Raw genomic sequence first — 19,463 nt, forward strand, 5'->3', positions numbered from 1 at the left:
TTTGCTTATGAAGAGGCTCTGGTCTTGGGGTGACAGCAGTTTTTTTGTTTGTTTTTATTTTTGTTTTTATTTTTTATTTTTATTTTTTTTTGAGACAGGGTTTCCCTGTGAAAAAGCCCAGGCTGTCCTGGAACTCATTTTGCAGACCAGGTTGGCCTTGAATTTACAGAGATCTGCCTGCTTCTGCTTCCCGAGTACTGAGATTAAAGGCATGCACCACCACCATCCAGTTTGGGGCTGGAACTCTTGATGCACGGAGCTACAACTCAGTTTCTGGGAGAAGCACAGGGAAAGGAAAATAGAATGAGCCAGACCGAGAGGTGAAGTCGAACTGTATGTTGGCTCCTCTGGAATCTGGTGATGGTGGGGTCTCGGTGCAAAGAAGAGCACTCAGAAGGACTAACAGTCTCCAGTGCCTAGATGGATAGCCCTATAGAGGAGATTCTTGGCTGGGAAGAGGTGCAGAAGCTCATGCCTGTGGCTGTAATAGCAGTAATGACAATAATTACCTCTGTGAAGCTGGGCAGAGGATGTGTACCTATGATCCCAGCACTTGGGAAATAGAAGCAGGAACATCAGGAGTTCAAGGCCAGCCTCAGCTATATAACAAATTTGAAGTCAGACCTGGATATAGGAGACTCTGGCTCAAAAAGCAATAAGCAGACTGAAGAGATTGCTCAGAGGGAAGTGCTTGCCCCAGAAACCTGAGGACCTACCTGAGTCTGCATTCCCACAAGCCACTAAAGCTGGCCTTGTTTGCAATTCCAGAGTTCCTGTGATGAGATGGGGAATGGAGACTGAATAACTCCCAGAAGCTAGCCTTGTCTCCAACAAGGTCCAAGGCGAGGACGGACACCCAAGGTTGTCCTCTAATCTCCACATGTGTGCCGTGACACCAGTGTGTCTGCATCACGTATGCACACACAGTACTCGCACACACACAATAAAATGTACCACTGATTTGGTATTTAAACACTTTAACTGGTCTTTCCCTGTTGTCTTTATTCCCATAGCAGTTTTGTGGATTAGGAATTGTCAGTCCTATTTTATAGATGAGTCTCAATAGGTAGTCACTGTCATTGACATTTCGTTGTGATTGTAGCGGGGCTTCTGTGTCAGGATTTAAACCCAGGGCTACTCCTGAGCCTATGCTGTGCCCTGGGCAGTTAAAGCGGCCTGGGAATCCCCACTAAAACGTGAGGAATGGAGACCTGAGGGCATTCATGAGCTAGTTCAAAACTCATTAGTCACCCTTGCTGGCAGCAGCCTCCCTTCTGGGCTCACATTCTCATGTGAACCTGGCCATGGGCCCCAGGCCACATCTATTTCCAAAGGTCTTCCACCTCAGGACTGGCGGAGCCTGTTACACTGCTGAGACCTGTCCCTGGTAGAGGCAATGGGGCATGCTCAGAGAGGGGGAGTTTTCTGCTAGCCAGAGCCTCTTTCAGAGCAGAAACAGAAAGGATCTGGAGGCAGAAAAGCATTGAATAGACTACAAGTGGACCCTTACTGGAGTCTGGCCTGACTTCTGTCTGGGCTGGCATTGCCAGACATGTTTAGATGGACACCTGGCAGGGCTCCACAGATGTTGCGTGAATTCAGGTGTATGTTTCGTGGCTTGCCAGCATCTGGCCTAGGATCTGCCCTCTGATTTGGGCTCCTATGTTCCTATCTCTTCTTTCCTCCCCATTCTGGCTGGTCCAGAATGACTTTCACATTTTTTTCCAAGCTCTGAGCCTCTGGTGGTGTGTATTTGTGCACATATGTGCCCCCTTGTGAGTGCCCAGGTCAGCTTCCCACCTCTGCAGGTGGCATCATACTGCTTTAAATGACTGCTAGGTCCTAGAAGATGCTCATCACTTGAGGGCCTCTCCCTGAGCAGAAGAGTGAGAACTGCGGGCCAGCGCTGTGGCGCATGCCTCGCCATGAATACACTGTCTACCAAGGCCTGTGGTTTGCCTTCTCTGGGTTTGGAGCCTTGATGTCTGTGTGGTCGCGATCATGTGGTTGGGGAGGCCAGTCACCCCGTCCTGGGTTCTGTCTCCTCTTTCTGTGTGCTCCAGGGGGAAATGGGTTGAGGATGCTGGAAAGACCTTGGGCCGCTCTGTAGGCAGTTCTGATGGCTGGCCGCAGTCTTGACTCACACACTCATTTTGAGAGGAAGTCGGGTTGTTCTGTTGGGTGGAATCACAGTGCTGGGGCATTGTATCAGTGGGTAGCCATGGACACAAAAGGCCTGAAATGACTCACTGTCAGGAAAACAAAGCCATCTTGGAAGCATCTCCCCAGGGAATTCTAGAGACCCTTCTTCCCTTGCCCAGGTCCCTTGCCCACTTACAGAGCATCTGGTGTTTCTTAGGTCAGCTTACATCGTCTTACTCAGCCATGCCCTGTGAGGACAGAGGATGTTACTCCCATTTTATGAATGAGCACACTGAGGACTAGCCTCTATCCCTAAAGTCACATGACTTTGGGAATGGCAGAGTATGGATTTGAACTTCCAACTCCAAAGCCACACTAAGGCTCCCTTCCACCAGACCTTCAGTGACGTCTCCAGTCCAGCATGCAATTGTAATCTCAGCAGGGATCAGTGACCCGGACCCTTCTTAGGGAATAAGAATGAGAGCCTAGCAAGTAAGCAGTAGAGCCAGGACTTAAAGCCTTGTACATCTTTGATATTGCTGTTTTCTCTTTTCCATTTGCTTATGGAAGAAGAATTACACAGTCATTGTAGAAACAAACAAAAACAGAATGTGATCAAGTAGAAAACCAAAGTGGATTTGACCCTCATTCCCACATTCGGGGGGTGGGTTCACCATCAGGCTTCTAAATCCCTTCTTCATTTGTAAGCATCTGTCTGTCCTTCCGTCTGTCCATCTAAGCACAGGTGTGTTTGTCCATTCATCCACCATTGAGCAGAGAGCACTGAGCTCCCTATGGGCCAAGCCTTTGCTGGGATTACGGATGCAAAAGTTAAAGGAAGCACACATGGCTGCCACTCAGGGAGGTTCTGGGGTGCTGATCAGGCACGGTCGAACAGCAGACTTTGTTCTGGCTTTGCTGTCAAGGGCACCTTCAGGGTAAAGAGGTATTAGCCGTGTCATCTCAGAAGAAGGGACTGCAGCGATAAAAACAATCTCTTATGTGATAGGAAAGAGGGTCGTGTACTGTAGACGCTGGAAGCAGCCCAGGAAGTGAACGTGGGGAGGTGGGCAGAGCTGGGTCAGTTAAGGCTCCCTTGGAGCTGAACCATTATCTCCAATGGATGAGCAAGCCTGGGTTCTCCGCGGAAAGGGGTGGATTGGTGCATGTTTTATGAGTCCGTGTCTATGTATATGAGTGTGTTCATCTAAGTGCAAGTGTGTGTATAGGCACACGCGTGTGTGTAAGTGGAAGCCACCAGTCAACCTTGGTGTCTTCCTCCGTTGTTACCTACCTTGCTTTCTGAGACAGGGTCTCTTACTTCACCTGGAGCTCACCAATTTGGTCAGCCTGACTGCCAGGGGGCCCTTTCCCAGCTCTGGGATTGTAGGTTCGCCACCACATCCTGCTTTCATGGAGGTGTCAAGCTGAGATCTGTATGCTTGTGTGACGATCACTTTATCCACTGAGCCATCTCCACAGCCCCTGGATCAGTTCCGTCAGATTGGTGATAGATAATAACTTGATTGCTAGCAGCCTAAACCATATTCTTCCTAGCAACTTCAGTAAGAAAATCTTTACTGAGGGTTCCTGCAGAAAAGCTGAGGAAAGACTCTGATTAGTTATGGCTTGGCTCACTTCCCTTCCCTGAAATAGGGGTGGGGCAAGGGTTCTTCCCCGAGTCAGATCAGGTCACAAGCCCAGGCTTGAGGCTGGGGCCACATCCTTCCAGTATCATACAGGCTGGATTCCCTACAAGGGGGTTGATCCCTGGTATCAGAAGAAGCCATTGAGAATAAAAGAGGAACTCATTAAGGGCTGTGGAGAAAATAAGCATCCGCCCTTCAGAGGTGTGTGTGCGTGCGTGCGTGCATGCGTGCGTGCGTGTGTGTGTTACTCCGTTGCCAAAGAAGGAAAGCACAGATGCCCAAAAGGAACTGAGCAAGTCAGGTGAAAAGGGGGTGGTCTGTTTGAGTTGTATCTGGCGCGTGTGTGTGTGTGTGTGTGTGTGTGTGTGTGTGTTACTCCGTTACCAAAGAAGGGAAGCACAGATACCCAGGAGGATCTGAGCAAGTCAGGTGAAAAAGGGGTGGTCTGTTGTTTGAATTGTATCTGGCCCCTGGGATTGGCTGTCCCCATGCTGAACGAACTTAAAATCACTATCTCCAAGAAGCTGTCAGGGATATTTCAAGACAGTCTGGGGTAGAACATGGGGAGAGGGGGCGGAGGTGTGGGCCACAGCATCCCAGCTCCCCACTGCACAGAAGCAACCTGGAATCCTTAAGTGACCTTTGCCTCATCTTCCCACAGCCTCTTCCAGAGTGCCGTCTTCCCAGAATATGCCGTGACGTTCAGTCCTTCACTCCTCCATCACCTTCTCTGTCACCTCTTTTCCCAGACAGGAATGTCCACTTCTCTTGCGCAATCCTTTCTAGGCCTCCCTGAAAGCCGTCAAGGAATTGCTAATCCAGCATGCCAATATCACCTGTATACACCTGTACCAAAGAACTGGTCATATTATCCATTTTTCCCCAAACCTTTGCCCTATATTTTTTATGAAAATGTGGTATTTTAGGGGCAGAGGAGATGATGCTTGCCTTACAAACATGATGACCTGAGTTTTGATCCCCAGAACCCAAGTAAAAGCCAGGTGCAGGGGTACCCCTACAGCCCCAGCACCGGGGGAGGTGAAGACAGGTTTGCTGATTCCAGAGGCTTACTGACCAGCCAACTTAGTCAGCTGTGGAAGTTGGGAAGAGGGGTTGGGTGGACCCAGTGAACTAACAGAGCAACACAGAGAACCTGAAAGTTCCAGTCCTCTCCAGCTTCATCAGAAGCGGTGGCCGGACATGGGAAGGTGGCCCTGAGTTCAAGGACTTATGGTTTTGAGCCGCACATTTGATAATCTATTGTTTTGGCAAATTGTGTGGCACAGCTGCCCAGTGGTGACCTTGTCAAGGAAGAACAAATACTTGCAGGGCCACGAGAAAGGGCACGTGCTTGTTCTGTGTGGTCGTAGGGACTTCTTGAGAACCGACATAGGCTGTCCTGGGAGACAGATTTTGGCTCAGAGTAAGGAAGCATTTTCCACCAATAAGAGCTGCCTCAAAGCAAGCAGATTGCCTTGGGTTGGGAGCAGCTGGTTCCTGTCTCCAGAGAGAACATACAAGCTGGCAAGGGTGGCCAGGGAAAGGTCCCCTGTTCTGGTACCTAACCATCACTTCTGCAGTTGCTCCAGAGTCTCTTCTCATTCTATTGGTCTCCCTCAGGGATCCCAGCTTTGGTTTCTGTGTTCACCAGTGTGTGAATGACTTCCCCTGCTTCTCGCTATGCTGTGGATGAACCTAGTTTAATTTCAATCTGATTTTCTTCTTCCCCTGAAGCATGCTTCTCCATCTCCTCTACATCCTAGTCTGTGGGCCCGCATTCACCCACTTGTCTCAAGCGTTACTCTTCTCTCCTTCTGTACAATCCCTGGGTCACTTCCATCCTTGAAATATCTCTTAACTGGGTTCTGACATCCGTCGGCGATTGTTGAGACTGTAGCTCAAATTTTGAGACAGCGACTTTGGACGGTTTCTTTTTCTTTTTTTTTTTATATATTTATTTATTTATTATGTATACAATATTCTGTCTGTGTGTATGTCTGCAGGCCAGAAGAGGGCACCAGACCTCATTACAGATGGTTGTGAGCCACCATGTGGTTGCTGGGAATTGAACTCAGGACCTTTGGAAGAGCAGGCAATGCTCTTAACCACTGAGCCATCTCTCCAGCCCCCAGATGGTTTCTTTTGTGGCTCTGAGCACTAGCAATTTTCCTCGGGTGGAGAGAGAAAGAAGAGACAAACAGAGGGCTCCTTAAATTAGTTCATTCAGATGCCGTAAGAAAGACCAAAATAACAGTGACTTATGCTAGAACAGATGCTTATTTCTCACCCATGTGACCATCTGGCTATTTCCAGGGCTGAAGCCATAGCCCCATGGACCCTCTGTCCTCCTGCTTTGTAGTGCAGGGTGTTGCCCTGGCAGTGTGCGCCTACAAGGCTTGCCACTTCTCTATTCCATGCATTGGAAGGGGGAGGAGAAAAAGAGGGTGCCCTCCATCTTTAAGGACACGACCCAGAAACCGTACATATTAGTTCCTCTGAGATCTGATTAGCCAGAAAAGGGTCATGTGGCCACACCCATCTGAAAAGGAGTCTGGGATCTGTAGTCTTTAGCTGAGTGGTTCTCTGCCTGACTAAATGCTACAGAAGGAGAGAACAGATTTAAGGAAATAATTGGTGGCTTCTATGGTAACATGGCTGCATGAATTTCAGTGTGAGTTGCATGATAGTTAGTACACCATAAGGATTAAAATATTGAAGAAGGTCCATCAGGTTTGGCAAAGTTTCTTTTATAAACATTGAACTCAGAGAGAGGAAGCTGGGCCGACAAGATGGCTCAGCATGGTAAGGCACTTATTTCAAAACCTGAGGATCTGAGTTCAGTCCCCAGCATCCCCACGGTGAAGGAAGAGAACTGACCCCCACAAGTTGTCCCCTCACCTCCGTACACATGCTCTGGCATGCACTTCTGAACGCCATAAATGGGTGTAAACAATTACAGAATTTTAAAAAGGATTTAGCTATTTTATGTGTATGAATGTTTTGTCTACATGTATGTGCGTGCACCATATGTGTGCCTGGTACCAGAGGAGGTCACATCTGGAACTGGATGGTTGTGGCCTGCCATGTGGGTGCTGGGAATCAGGGTCCTCTGCAAGAGCAGCCAGTGCTTTCACCACTGAGCCTTCTCTAGCCCTGTACTTTTGTTCATGTTGTTGTTGTTAAAGAAAGGTGAGTGTAGTCATTGTTTTTCTATTGTGATGAAACACCATGACCAAAGCAGCCTATAAAAGGAAGGGCATACGAGCCGGGTATGGCGGTGTGCACCTTTGATCCCAGCACTTGGGAAGCGGAGGCAGAGGCAGACTGAAGGTGTGGTAGGTAGCAGGAACAGCTGAGAGCTTACATCTTGAGCTACAAGCAGGCTGCAGAGAGCACAGTGGGGATGGTGCCAATCTTTTGAAACCTCAAGCCTGCCCCTAGTGAAACACCTCCCCCAACAGGGCCACACCTCTTTGTGTGTGTCTCTGTGTGTCTTTGTGTGTGTGTGCATGCATTGGTGTTTTGCCTGCATGTGTGTCTGTGTGAGGGTGTCGGAGTTCCAGAACAGTTGTGAGCTGCCATTTGGGTGCTGGAAATTGGACCCTGATCCTCTAGAAGTCAGTGCTCTTAACCACTGAGTCCTCTCTCCAGCCCTCCTGGGCTACACCTCTTAATCCTTCCCAAACAACTACCAACTGTTCAAATATGTGATCTGTGGGGGACATCTTCATGCAAACCACCACAGTGGGAGACCTTATTAAGACTGCAGTGAAGTGGTAGAGCTACGAACCCCAAACCCTGGGCTCACTTTCTGCCATTGTGTATGTGTGTGCAGGCTTGTGTGCCTGTGTGGTTGCTATCTGCGGAAGCCAAAGGACAGCCTTGGCTGTTGTTCCTTAGTTGTCATCCACCTTGGTTTTTGTTTGTTTTTGTTTTGAGACAGGCTCTCACTGGCCCACATCTCGCCAGTGAGCCTAGGAATCTTCCTGTCTTCATCTCCTCAGCCCTGGGATTACAAGCAGCTATCACCATGCCTGCTACTCCCGCTGGGTTCTGAAGATCAAACTCAGTTCCTCCCGCTTTCGAGGCCTTGGTCTTTATTTGCTTTCATATCAAGGAGGTCTGCTTGAAAGGCAGCAGACGGGACTGAGTCTCACCTTTCCCAGCCTTACCTGGAGAGCTGCTCCAGGACCTCAGGATGCACGTGGACACTGTGATCGCTCTCAGGTGCCACTGAGCAGCCCTCGTGGTATCTTAAAGTGGGCTCTACTGAAAGGCATACCCACCTGCTGTCCCAGGGTCTGCTACTTGAGAGCATACACACAGATGAGCCACCATTGTCCTTCAGTTGCATAGGATAGAAACTTAGCTGGAACTGGATGAAGATTGGTCCATCTAGGTCTGCAGCTTGTTTCAGGCATATCTGGATCTAGGAACTTAGCTGATATTTTTAGAGTTCTGAGACTCTCCCTTCTGTCTTCTCTATGGGAGGTTAGAGGGGTGTGGAGTGGACTATAGGGTGGGACTAAAGAGATGGTTCTGTAGTTGAGAGCATGTATTGCTCTTGCAGGTAGGTAACCTTGACTTCGGTTCCCAGAACTCACATGGTGGCGCACAGCTCTCTGTAAGCCCCATTTCAGATACCCTCTTCTAGACTTTGTGGGTACCTGTACCCATGTGTGCATGCGCCCACACATGTGTAAACAAACATGCAGCTACACATACAAACAAATCAGGCTGGAGAGATGGTTCTCTGGTTAAGGGTTGCTGCTCTTGCAGAGGACCTGAGTTCAGTTTCAGGGGATCCAGCACTCTTTTAGTAATAATAATAATAAAAAACATCTTTTAAAAAGAGACTGGAGTGATGCCAGTGGATATGGTGGGAGAAGAATCCCTATCGAGTACCCATGGGTCGAAGGCATCTTGACCCAGAGCTCATTAGCAGTCAGGTTTGTTGTTCTGAATGTATGGGGTAATGAGTCTTGGGTGATGTCTTTAAGAGTATCCTTGGGTCCTGATTCTGCTGGGTTTCGATAAGCTTGCAGTAGCTTCAAGGTGAGGGTGGCTGGTCCTTACAGGAGGCCAGGGCACTCTGTAGTCTTTCTGGCAGGGGCTCCATGGAGTTTCTAGGCTGAAATTACAGTGGTGGACTTCCTGGGTTCAGAATGAAGAAAAGGAACGAAAGGGGTAAGCTTGGCGTCCACTCTGGAAGCCTCTCATGGACCCTCTGGAGTGAGGGACAGCTGTGCTCTGGGGACACATGATTAGTCTGATCAGGAGGGAACTCCTGGCTCCCCACTTATTCAGCAGACATTCACAAGTGGTCCTTAGGGTAAATCCCAGTAACAGAAAGTAGCTTGAAGCATGGGAAGACATCCCAAGAAGAGCCTTGAGGAATGTAGGACTTTTCTTGTGCGTACTGGGGGACTATGGGGGATTTGTCAGTGGGGGAGGACATGAGCCTGATTCCTGTTTTAGGACTGAGGAGAAGGCACCTGAGAGAATGAGTTAGTTAGGGATGATATGTGGGGCTTACGGGGTCAGTGACGAGGGCCGAGGTGGCCCTAGACGACGGGCACAAGCAGCAGTGAGAAGGATTGAAAGACATGGGGCCCAAGAAGCACTGACCGACTCAGGGTTTGTTTTTGTTTTAAGACAGGGTCTCTTATTGTCCAGGCTGGCCTTGCACTCACTATGTAGCTAAGGATGGCCCTGAACTCCTGATCTTCCTGCCCCCACCTCAGAGTGCCAAGATTACAGGCATGTACGTACCATCACACCTGACTTGTGAGAGGCTGGAGGTTGAAGCCAGAGCGTCAGAAGCCCTCAACCGACTGAGCCACGTCCCAGCTCCCAGGCTTTGCTTCCATCTAGGGGGTAAAAGAGGACAGAAGACATAGAAGTTGGCAACTCTGTGGGCTTTAGCTTCCTATGGCACATAGCCAGTAGTCCAGGCAGCTGCCTGCTAGGTTTTCCTGCAGGCTGACTGTGGCCCATTTGTCAGGCAGGAAGTGGTGTCCCCAAGGATGCCGCTATGAATTGGAGCTGCTGACTCAGCACCCAGACAGGGAGGCTTTGAGGCCACCAGACTTTGGACCGGAAGCACCTGGAAAGGAAGTGGCTGCCCAGGGCTTCTCCGCAATGGGCTGTCGACAGCCAGGGAAGCGGGTGGCTAGCCAGGATGCTGGGTTTGGCTGAGGGACTCCCTCTGTGCAGCTTCCTGGCATCGGGAGTGGGGGAAGGGGTGCACAATAGGCTAGAACAGGATGGAAGGGCTGTCCCCAGGTACCTGAGGCTAGACAAGATGCTTGGCTGTAGATAGGATTTGCTCCATGAAGGGTCAGAAAGGACTGCTGCAGGATTGGGCTCCTTTCAGCTCTGCTCAGTGACAGATGATATGACATCAAGAAACTCATGTGTTTGGGTTTATGTATGTATTTATTTGTTTCTCCTGCAAAAAAAAAAAATGTGACCAAGGATGCAATCTGCCACTAGGGGTGGCCAGGGGGGGAGTATGAAATGTTCATATTCTTGCTAATCATCGTTAGGTGGGACAGATGGACGTGGGTCACATGGCTTGAGCAGGCAACAGTGAGAGACATAAGAAGTGGTGCATGCAGCCTGCTTGAGTCAGGCACCTGAGGGAAGCCAGGGTACATGCTGAACCCAGGGAATTCTGGGACCCCTCTGACCCAGGCCAGATCTGTTGCAACAGATCCAGCTCTGGCTCAGGTCCGACTGACACAGCTCTGTCACCCCCTTCATTTCTGCTGGGTCTTGGTTGCTTGGTACATGTATTAAATTGGCAGATGTCCCTCCCAAACTCCACATCCATACATCCAGCTGCTCCTAGAACTCTGCCCTGGGCTTTCTGCACACATGCTCCTATCCTAACACACCCTAGACCAAATGTTCCACACTTCCTGTCCCAGGGATGAGGGCTCAGAACCAACTGTGCTGACTGCTCTTTTCCTCATTTCTCACACTCTTAAATGCTGTCATTTCTATCCATGCCTGCTTTGCCCCTTGGTTGGCTTCTCTCATTTATTCTGCAGATGCTATCAAATTAGCCCTCACAATGCTGTTTATCTATCCCAGAACCTTCAGTGGCTCCTGGCTACCTTTAGGGTAGAGTGTACTTTTCAGATTAAACCCCAAGTTTCTCTAAAACCTTCTCTTTTACTCTCCCACCAGCCAAAGTGACCTGGGCACAGCCCGGACCCCAAGCTTCATCAACCTTGTCTCGCTGGCTACCTGACTTCTTCCCTCTTGGATTTGGATGGTTCTGAGGAATTAGGAAGGTGTTGGGGAGGAACTTTGGAGACAAAGGCCTCTCTTCCTCTTCCACAGGCAGGAGCAGCCATCCGCCACGGAGAGCCCAGCTGTCAGCTGCCTGACAGGAAGATGCTGCGTGGATGGGGCGGCCCCAGCGTGGGTGTGTGTATGCGCACAGCCCTGGGAGTGCTGTACTTCTGCCTCACAGGTGAGGGGAAAGATCGTTGTCATGATGGTGTGTGACCATGCCTACTCCTTCCTGGGCTACTGCCAGGCTGGCTCTGTCGTGAAGAATCACACTGATTTCCATGTCTGGGATTCACAGGCAACCTTCTTCACCTTAGTCTGTACTTTTCCATCTGGGAATTGGGACTTGAGCACTGTGTACTATGATAATTCAGGTTCCTGAACGCACTGTGTAAATTCTCTTCAGGACCCTTGTGCCTAGGGCTTCCTCTGCCCAGAACTTTCTACCCTCAGACAGAGGCGTAATTCCGCTCTGTATTCAGTTGTAAGCCTTTGCTCAGATGGCCGATCCTCAGCATGCTTCCTTGGCTGCTTTGCATAAAAGCATAGCCCTCTCTCCCTCCCTGTCCCTGTGCTTCATCACCTTCTTCCTAGCTTTTGCCTCCACTTGACGTATGGTTCTTTTGTTTATTTCTTGTTGTCCTCCTGCTCAGAAGGTAGGGTCTGTCCTCAGGGAGGGGATCGATGCTTGCTATATAGTCAGTGCTCAGTCACCATGATGAACAAATCAAGGTAGGTACTTCCCCGATAGTACTTGGCTGTGTAAATGCCCTACTTGTATAGTCCTTCAACCCATAGAGAAAACAAAGTTGAGTGTCTGGTGCCATCTAGTGGTCACAGGAGACAATACCCATCTCTGCCACTAAGGGTTGACTTCTTTTTTGATTTGTTTTTATTTGTTTGTTTGAAACAGAGTCTCACTATGTATCCCTGGCTGTCTATCCCGAAACTCACTATGTAGACAGGCTGATCTCAAACTCAGAAATCTACTTGCCTCTGCCTCCTGAGTGCTGAAATTAAAGGCGTGCACCACCACCACACCCAGCCTGATTCTCACTTCTTGATAGAAAGAAAGGGTTTTGGGTGATTTAATTTCCATGTCCCAGATGTCCTCTGCAAGGGACACCTTGGTGTCTAGTTGGCAAGGATGGGAACTGGCCTAAGATTTCATGGGATTACTGAAAAATAGCCAGGCCCAGCTTCAACCTCTAGACATCATGTACTAAGTGTGGAATGCCTAATAAAACACTAACCACAGAACGAATACAATTTTCTAAGCCCTCTATGGGTGCTACATTCAGTTAGCTCCCTATGAAGGCTGTGCTTCACATATTTTGAGTGTGCCTGCTTCCTGTGGGCAGAGTTCTCACCTAATCCCTCCGTCCAAGCACAGCACATTCCTCAGACCCTTCCTGACTTCTCGGAGCTGCGGAAGCAGAGATGACGGGCAAACAGAGGTTCCTGGCAGGGAAGCTGCTGGGAAGCCCACGGGACAGAGGGCACAGGTGACCACAGAGGCACCTGCCCCAGGGCCCTTTTCTCTGGAAACTCAGGGTTTCCTGCAGGATGATTTACATTCTGTTACATAGTTACTTTTCTATAGCTGTGACAAAAGCCACCATGGCCAAGGCAGCTTTAAAAGGAAGGATTCCATCTGGGGGCTTGCTTACAGTGTAGGGGGTGGGGAGTCCATGGTCATCAAGGTGGGGAATGTGGCAGCAGGAAGGCAGGCAGGCACTGGGCAGCAGCTGAGCGCTTACATCTAATCCACAAGCACACAGCAGAGTGAGGGATGGCATGAGCTTTAGAGACCTCTCTGACAAGTGATACCTCCTCTGACAAGGCCACACCTCCTAACCCTTCCCAGACTGTTCCACCAGCTGGGAACGGAGCATTTAAACACACGAGCCTGTGGGAGCCATTCTCGTCCAAACCACCACACATTCCTTCCTTCTCCCGTCATCAATCAGCAAATATTGATAGTTCTGACTGCATCTCAGATCTGGCTGGTTCTATGGCCACTCTTCAGTTTTGTTTTTTTTTTTTTTTCTTTTGACAAGGTTTCACTATGGAGCTCTGACTGGCCTAGAACTTGCTATATAGTCCAGGCAGGCTTGAATTTACAGAGATCTCTTGCCTCTGCCTCATGGTGCTGGGAGTAAAGGAGTCATCCTTGTAGCTGACTCCTGTGCTCCTCACGTGCCCTTTCTTCTACTGGATCACTACAACAGTTTTATTTTATTTTTTTGTTTTTCAAGACAGAGTTTCTCTGAGTAACAGTTCTGGCTCTCTTGGAACTCACTTTGTAGACCGGGCTGGCCTCGAACGCACAGAGATCCACCTGTCTCTGCCTTCCGAGTGCTGGGATTAAAGGCGTGCGCCATCATTGGCCGGTTTTACTAGCACTTCTTTTTTTTTTTTTAAACATTTTTATTTATTTATTATGTATACAGTGTTCTGTCTGCACATGTGCCTGCAGGACTGAAGAGAGCACCAGAAATCATTACAGATGGTTGTGAGCCACCATGTGGTTGCTGGGAATTGAATTTAGGACCTCTGGAAGAGCAGCTCTTAACCGCTGAGCCATCTCTCCAGCCCTCACTATCACTTCTTATGAGGACCTCTGAGGTGGCCCCTGACCACTCTCCCTCTTACCCTTCTACATACAATATAGTCTCCCTGTGTAGAGGAGCCAGGCAAGCTTCGGGCTTTGCTACCCACATAACATTTAAAAACTGCTGTCCTCCTTAATGCTATTCCCTCGAAGGCAGAAACCCCAGGCTTCTTCCAGTCTCTCAAAAGCCTGTCTTGCCTCCTCCTTTCTTGATGGGTTGCCTTCCCTTAGGCTCTCACTGACCCCTACCTCAAGGCCTTTCTGTCTGCTGACTCCCCTTCCTGGCGCCCACTTATATAGGCTCTGTGTTTCACAGAGCGCATGCTTTGCACTTTATTTAAAGACAGGGGTGTTCTTTCTTGTATGTCTGTTTAGGAAGTGAAGCAAAGGAAAAGCACCCATGAATTTCTCTCACCCAAAGAAAATCACTGAGGACGTTAGGTGTTCACTTTTTATAGGCACCCCTGCCTAGTTATCCAAATAGTATGTAATTGTGGGAAATACAAATGACCCGGCAGGTGGAGAGGACCTGGCGCCAAGTCTCTTTTGTTCTCTCTTTCTCTTTTATAGTACTTCCTCTTTTTGTTTTTCTTCTCCCCCCCCCCTTCTCTCCTCTCTCTTCCTCTCTTCTTTCTCTCCTTTTTTGGGACAGAGTGGATCTAAAACTGGGCAAGAGTTCTACACTGAGGCACGGCCACAGCCCCACTTCTCCAACCCTCCCCCCCATAGTCTAATGGGAAGCTGATAATTATCTGTGTTCGTCACAAACTGCCTCTCTCTTCTATTAGGATGTAAACAGGCTCTAGGGTGTGACCTGGTCTCGGTCCTTGTCGCATTCCTAATTCCTGTTGATGGAATAGCTGCTGACGGTGAGGAGCATAGATGTGGAACTTCCTTTTTGTTTTAAATATTTATTTATTATATATACAATATTCTGTCTGCGTGTATGTCTGCAGGCCAGAAGAGGTCACCAGACTTCATTCCAGATGGTGGTGAGCCACCATGTGGTTGCTGGGAATTGAACTCAGGACTTTTGGAAAAGCAGGCAATGTTCTTAACTGCTGAGCCATCTTTCCAGCCCGATGTGGAACTTTCTTTGAGCCACAGACCTAAAAGGAAGGTTGTGCAGAGCCTAGAGATAGCTGGGGAAGGAGAGAGACCCTGAAAACCCCACTCTAACCGCCCTCTGACTCACCCCCAGGAGCTGTGGAGGTCCAGGTCTCTGAAGACCCTGTGGTGGCCCTGGTGGACACTGATGCCACCCTCCGCTGCTCCTTTTCCCTGGAGCCTGGCTTCAGTCTGTCACAGCTCAACCTCATCTGGCAGCTGACAGACACCAAACAGCTGGTACACAGCTTCACTGAGGGCCAGGACCGAGGCAGTGCCTATGCCAACCGCACAGCACTCTTCCCTGACTTGTTGGTACAGGGCAACGCATCCTTGCGGCTGCAGCGAGTCCGAGTCACCGATGAAGGCAGCTACACGTGCTTCGTGAGCATTCGGGACTTTGACAGTGCTGCTGTTAGCCTGCAGGTGGCAGGTGAGTGTGGCGAGGGGGTCGCCTTCCACCTCCACGCTCCGTTCTTCTGCACGTGGCCTCTCATACACTGCTCCCCACAGATCTCATTCGTGTCCTAACAGCCTCTCTCCCACTGTATCTCCTGCACTGATGATGCTGCTAACCCCTGCACTCTGCTACCCTCCTGCCTTCTGCTCAAAGTCCAGCATGACTCTGGAGCCCTACAACGACCTGGGGACGAGGTGACAATCCTGTGTGGCTTGAGGCCACAGTGTTCTGACAGGGATCACCTTGTTTGATCATGTGACCACCTTTTGGCTGGCCAAGGACTGTGGCTTATTTGACTTGCACAGCATTCTTAGGCTGGTGCAGGGTGCTAATGGCACCTACAGATGCCTGGTACGCAGCCTGGTGGTGCAGTAACATGTGTACAGGTCAGTCACCATGACAACCCCTAGAAGCCCCATGGATTTTTTTTTCTTGGTTTTAAGTGGCACCTTAAAGAGAGGTTATAGTTCTGTCGATTGCATTTGAAGTTAAAGGAAGTTAGTTCCCTATCCTCAGTCTCCCAGACGATGGGGATAGCTGAGAGTGATAGGAGAATGATGGGCGGGGACTCCAAGTAGTGTGGAGTCACTGAGCAAAGGCCTTCTTGACCACCCCACCCCCCAGCTCCAAGGCTATAGAAATTTCTGGAAAGGATGGAGATGTATCTAGGTCAGCAGAAAGCCACGGGACAGGAGAGCCACAGAACTTCTGCTGGAGAAGGGGTTCGCTCTTGCTGGAGCGCTTGACAATGTCATTGCCCAAGTCTGGACCTCAGGGATGGCTCTTGTCAGACGAGGCCAGCCTGCTGTGGAGGTCAGATCTGAAACGATCTGCCTAGAGAATGGGAAGGAACAAGGCCTGGATTTTGATGGTCAAAGAGGCTGCGAAACAGCTGGAGAGGCCTTGTCCTTTCTTACTGCTTTGTCTCCATGATTCTGGAGGTCCAGGTTCTGAAGATCCGTGGTGGCCCTGCTGGACAGTGACACCACCCTAGACCATTCCTCCCCGAGCCTGGCTCCACAGTTTAACCTCATCGGGTAACTGATGGGCACTAACTAGCTGGTGTGCCGCTTCCCCACGGGCTGGGACCAGGGCTGGGACTATCCCAGGGTGCAGCACTCTCCCCTGACCTTCTGGCTTAGGGCTGTGTGTTCTTGAGGATACCGCTCACACGTATGTAGCCGATGAGGGCAGCTTTGTGAACATCCGGGACTTTGTCAGTGCTGCTGCTAGCCTGCAGGTGGCAGTTCAGTACCAGGAGGGAGCATTGTCTGTCCCTTACCCAGTCTGCATGCAGCCCACCCGCTTGTCCCCTGCTGACCCCACCATCAGACCCCAGGCTGTCCTAGCTAACAGCCCATGTGTCCTTGCTCCACTGTATCTCTTGACCTGACCATTATTGATCTCTTCCCTCTGCCACCCTCCAGCCCCCTACTCGAAGCCCAGCATGACCCTGGAGCCCAATAAGATCCTGCGTCCGGGGAACATGGTGACCATCACGTGCTCCAGTTACCAGGGCTATCCCGAGGCTGAGGTGTTCTGGAAGGATGGGCAGGGACTGCCCTTGACTGACAATGTGACCACATCCCAGATGGCCAATGAGCGGGGCTTGTTTGATGTCCACAGCGTGCTGAGGGTGGTGCTGGGTGCTAATGGTACCTATAGCTGCCTGGTACGCAACCCCGTGTTGCAGCAAGATGCTCACGGCTCAGTCACCATCACAGGTAAGGGGAGAAGGTTAGCTAGGGAAGGACTAAGGGAGCAGCTACCTCCTGTCTAGGCCCTAACCTGAATATCAGTACAAAAACACTCATTAGGGTGTCGATTTCAAACATTCCCAGAGCTTCCCCATTGAGACGTCTTTAAGGTCCTTGTTTCCTTGAACTGATGGAAATCATTTCTAGCGTTTGCTCTCCTGAACATGCTTCCCACAGCTCTTACGCCTCTTACTACATGGACCACAAAGTACCTGCCTGGAATCTAGAGGGTGGGTAGAATTTTGGAGCAGCCGCAAGGCTCGCTTAGAGACAAGAGAGGGTGTGTTTGTCTTGCTTCCAGCGCACACTTCTTTGGTGTGTGAAGGAATTGCAACTGTGAAGCCCTGGGAGACTGTGGGACCTCCCAGGTGGAGCCTACTCACCTGGGTCAAGGGCAGCCCTCCCTCTAGATTGGGCCCTTAGATAGCCAGAGTTGTCTCTACTGCCCCCATGTGGTCAATGCCAGATTGAACCTCTAATATTGGAGAAGTCACTTCATCTCTGGTTTCCAGGTCAGCTCTAGCCCAGGTTGGCACCTCCAGTGCTTTAGGCTGTAAAGAGGACTTAGGCTCATCTTCTTGCCAAGGTAGGCAGTCACCGTCTGTATTTGTCCCTGACGATACAGTGCTTTGGTAGGTCTGTGTGCTAGGTCTAGCTCCCTAGGTCCTACCGCAGGGGCGTGCAAGCTTTCCCAGGGATCGCCTACATCTCTGAGATCAGGAGAGCAGGTTGTCCATCACTGGTCCTTGTCTTTCCATCCCACAATTTCTGCCCGACACCCCCAGCCCACCCAGCTCTTTACTTCCAATGGTGTCTGGGTAAACCTTAGGCTTGTCTGTAGGGAGCCAGTCTATGTGTCATCTAAGGGAGTCACTTCCTGTGTTCCCTCATGTCCTAAGTATCACGTTGACCTTGTAGAAAACACCATAGGAAAAAAAAATATTTCACTGGGGCTGGAGAGATGGCTCGGTGATTAAGAACACTGACTGCTCTATTTTGAAGACAAGAATTCACATCCTAGCACCCAGATCAGGTGGTTCTCAAATGCCTAGAGCTCTGAGTGGTCACATGCCATTTTCTGGCCTCTGTGGGTACCCTCACACACATGTGTGAACACACACACACACACACACACACACACTAAATCACTTTGTTCACAAGAGAGACCAAGAACTGTGGCGTGAGACAGGGAGGACAGAGGACTCATGGCATCTTACACCAGGTGGGCTGGACTCTGTGCACTGACCCTGTGAAGCAAGGACTTGCATGTAGAAAGAGCATTCGCCCCACCTCAGAGAACATTCTTTACACCTCTGTAGTTAGCACAGAAAGAATTTCATCTGGGCTTGTGTTGCCAAGCACAATTCAGACGAGACCCAGTAAAAAGGGACTCCCCGCAAGACCAGAGACTAGCACAGTGGCTCCATACATTTTGGGGGGCCAGACACCACTTTGAAAATTGGACAACTGATAGAGGCCATGATTTGCCCATAGCTTGGAGGGTCCCCAGCCTCTCCAAACTCTATTCGAGGACCGCTTTGCATCCTGCTTCCCACATTCTGCAGCAAGAGACAAGCCGGGATCTGAATCCAGCATTGGCCTCTTAGCCCAGTTTCCCTTCCTCCCCGCGGCTGGCCTCCTGTTTTCATTAAAACAGATCTGGCTTGCCTTGGAGCCCTTGGCCTGCATTTTGCTTCGGGCAGCTCTGCCTTGTACAGCATTCTGGGATTTCTAAGCTCAGTCCTCTAGCTGCTCTCCCTCCACCTGATGGGGGTGAGTGACATTGAGTGCTGTGCCAGGCCTCTCTGGAGAGGGCTTTCTGGAGCGAGAACTGGAGATATAGGTCTGAGCCCCAGCTGACTGTGTCCTTCGCTAGAGGCACGAAGGAAGTCTGACAGTATTTCAGGCAGTTTAGGGGTGAGCATGGGGAGATTTTCCCTTTGAGTAATTAGCTTATACTAATTAGATATTGAATAGATTCCTTGTGATATTTCATGCGTGTGTATAATGCATTTTGATGATAGTCACCTTTAATACCATTTCACGTCCCGCTTTCTTTCCTGCTGATCCCCTTCCTCTGCCCAGCTAGTCCCCTCCTACTTTCATTATTTTAATGCCTTATTTACTGTGTGTGTATACAAAGGTCAGAGGACAACTTTCGGGAATCGGTTCTCCCCTTCCCCAAAGGCTCTGGGCTAGCACGTAGGTCGTCAGGCAGTCCCAGAAGACTCTTTACCAGCTGACCCATCTTGGTGTCCCCCTCCCATTTCCTGTCTATTCTTTGGGACACAGTGACTTTGGTTAGGATTGCTTACAGGGGCACACGTGCGGGATCGATTAGAGGAGCTTGGGCACTTTGTCATGGGGCTCTATCGCTGAAGAAAATGTCTCTCCCTCCCCTAGCAAACACTAGCTGCCTGTGGTTCTTCAGG

At 50.0% G+C, this 19,463-nt stretch overlaps 1 protein-coding gene across 4 annotated transcripts in view; it reads left to right on the plus strand.

Moving 5' to 3' along the window:
• The window catches only part of Cd276 (CD276 molecule), a 31,484-nt gene that overhangs the window by 3,969 nt on the left and 8,052 nt on the right, over nt 1-19,463 (plus strand). For 2 of the 4 annotated variants that reach the window (XM_041679860.1, XM_041679858.1), the window contains exons 2-4: nt 11,142-11,274; nt 14,909-15,247; nt 16,702-16,998. In XM_041679860.1, coding sequence (XP_041535794.1) covers nt 11,196-11,274; nt 14,909-15,247; nt 16,702-16,998 — 715 coding nt within the window. In that variant the 5' untranslated portion in view covers nt 11,142-11,195. Of the gene's footprint in view, nt 1-10,985; nt 11,275-14,908; nt 15,248-16,701; nt 16,999-19,463 lie in introns of all 4 variants that reach the window. The other 2 variants (XM_041679861.1, XM_041679859.1) reach the window with 2 other exon arrangements.

This window comes from Microtus oregoni, unplaced genomic scaffold, assembly GCF_018167655.1.
Source record: "Microtus oregoni isolate MIOR12 unplaced genomic scaffold, Mior012 000032F_ref0000030, whole genome shotgun sequence".
In the NCBI taxonomy this organism is placed as follows: domain Eukaryota; kingdom Metazoa; phylum Chordata; class Mammalia; order Rodentia; family Cricetidae; genus Microtus; species Microtus oregoni.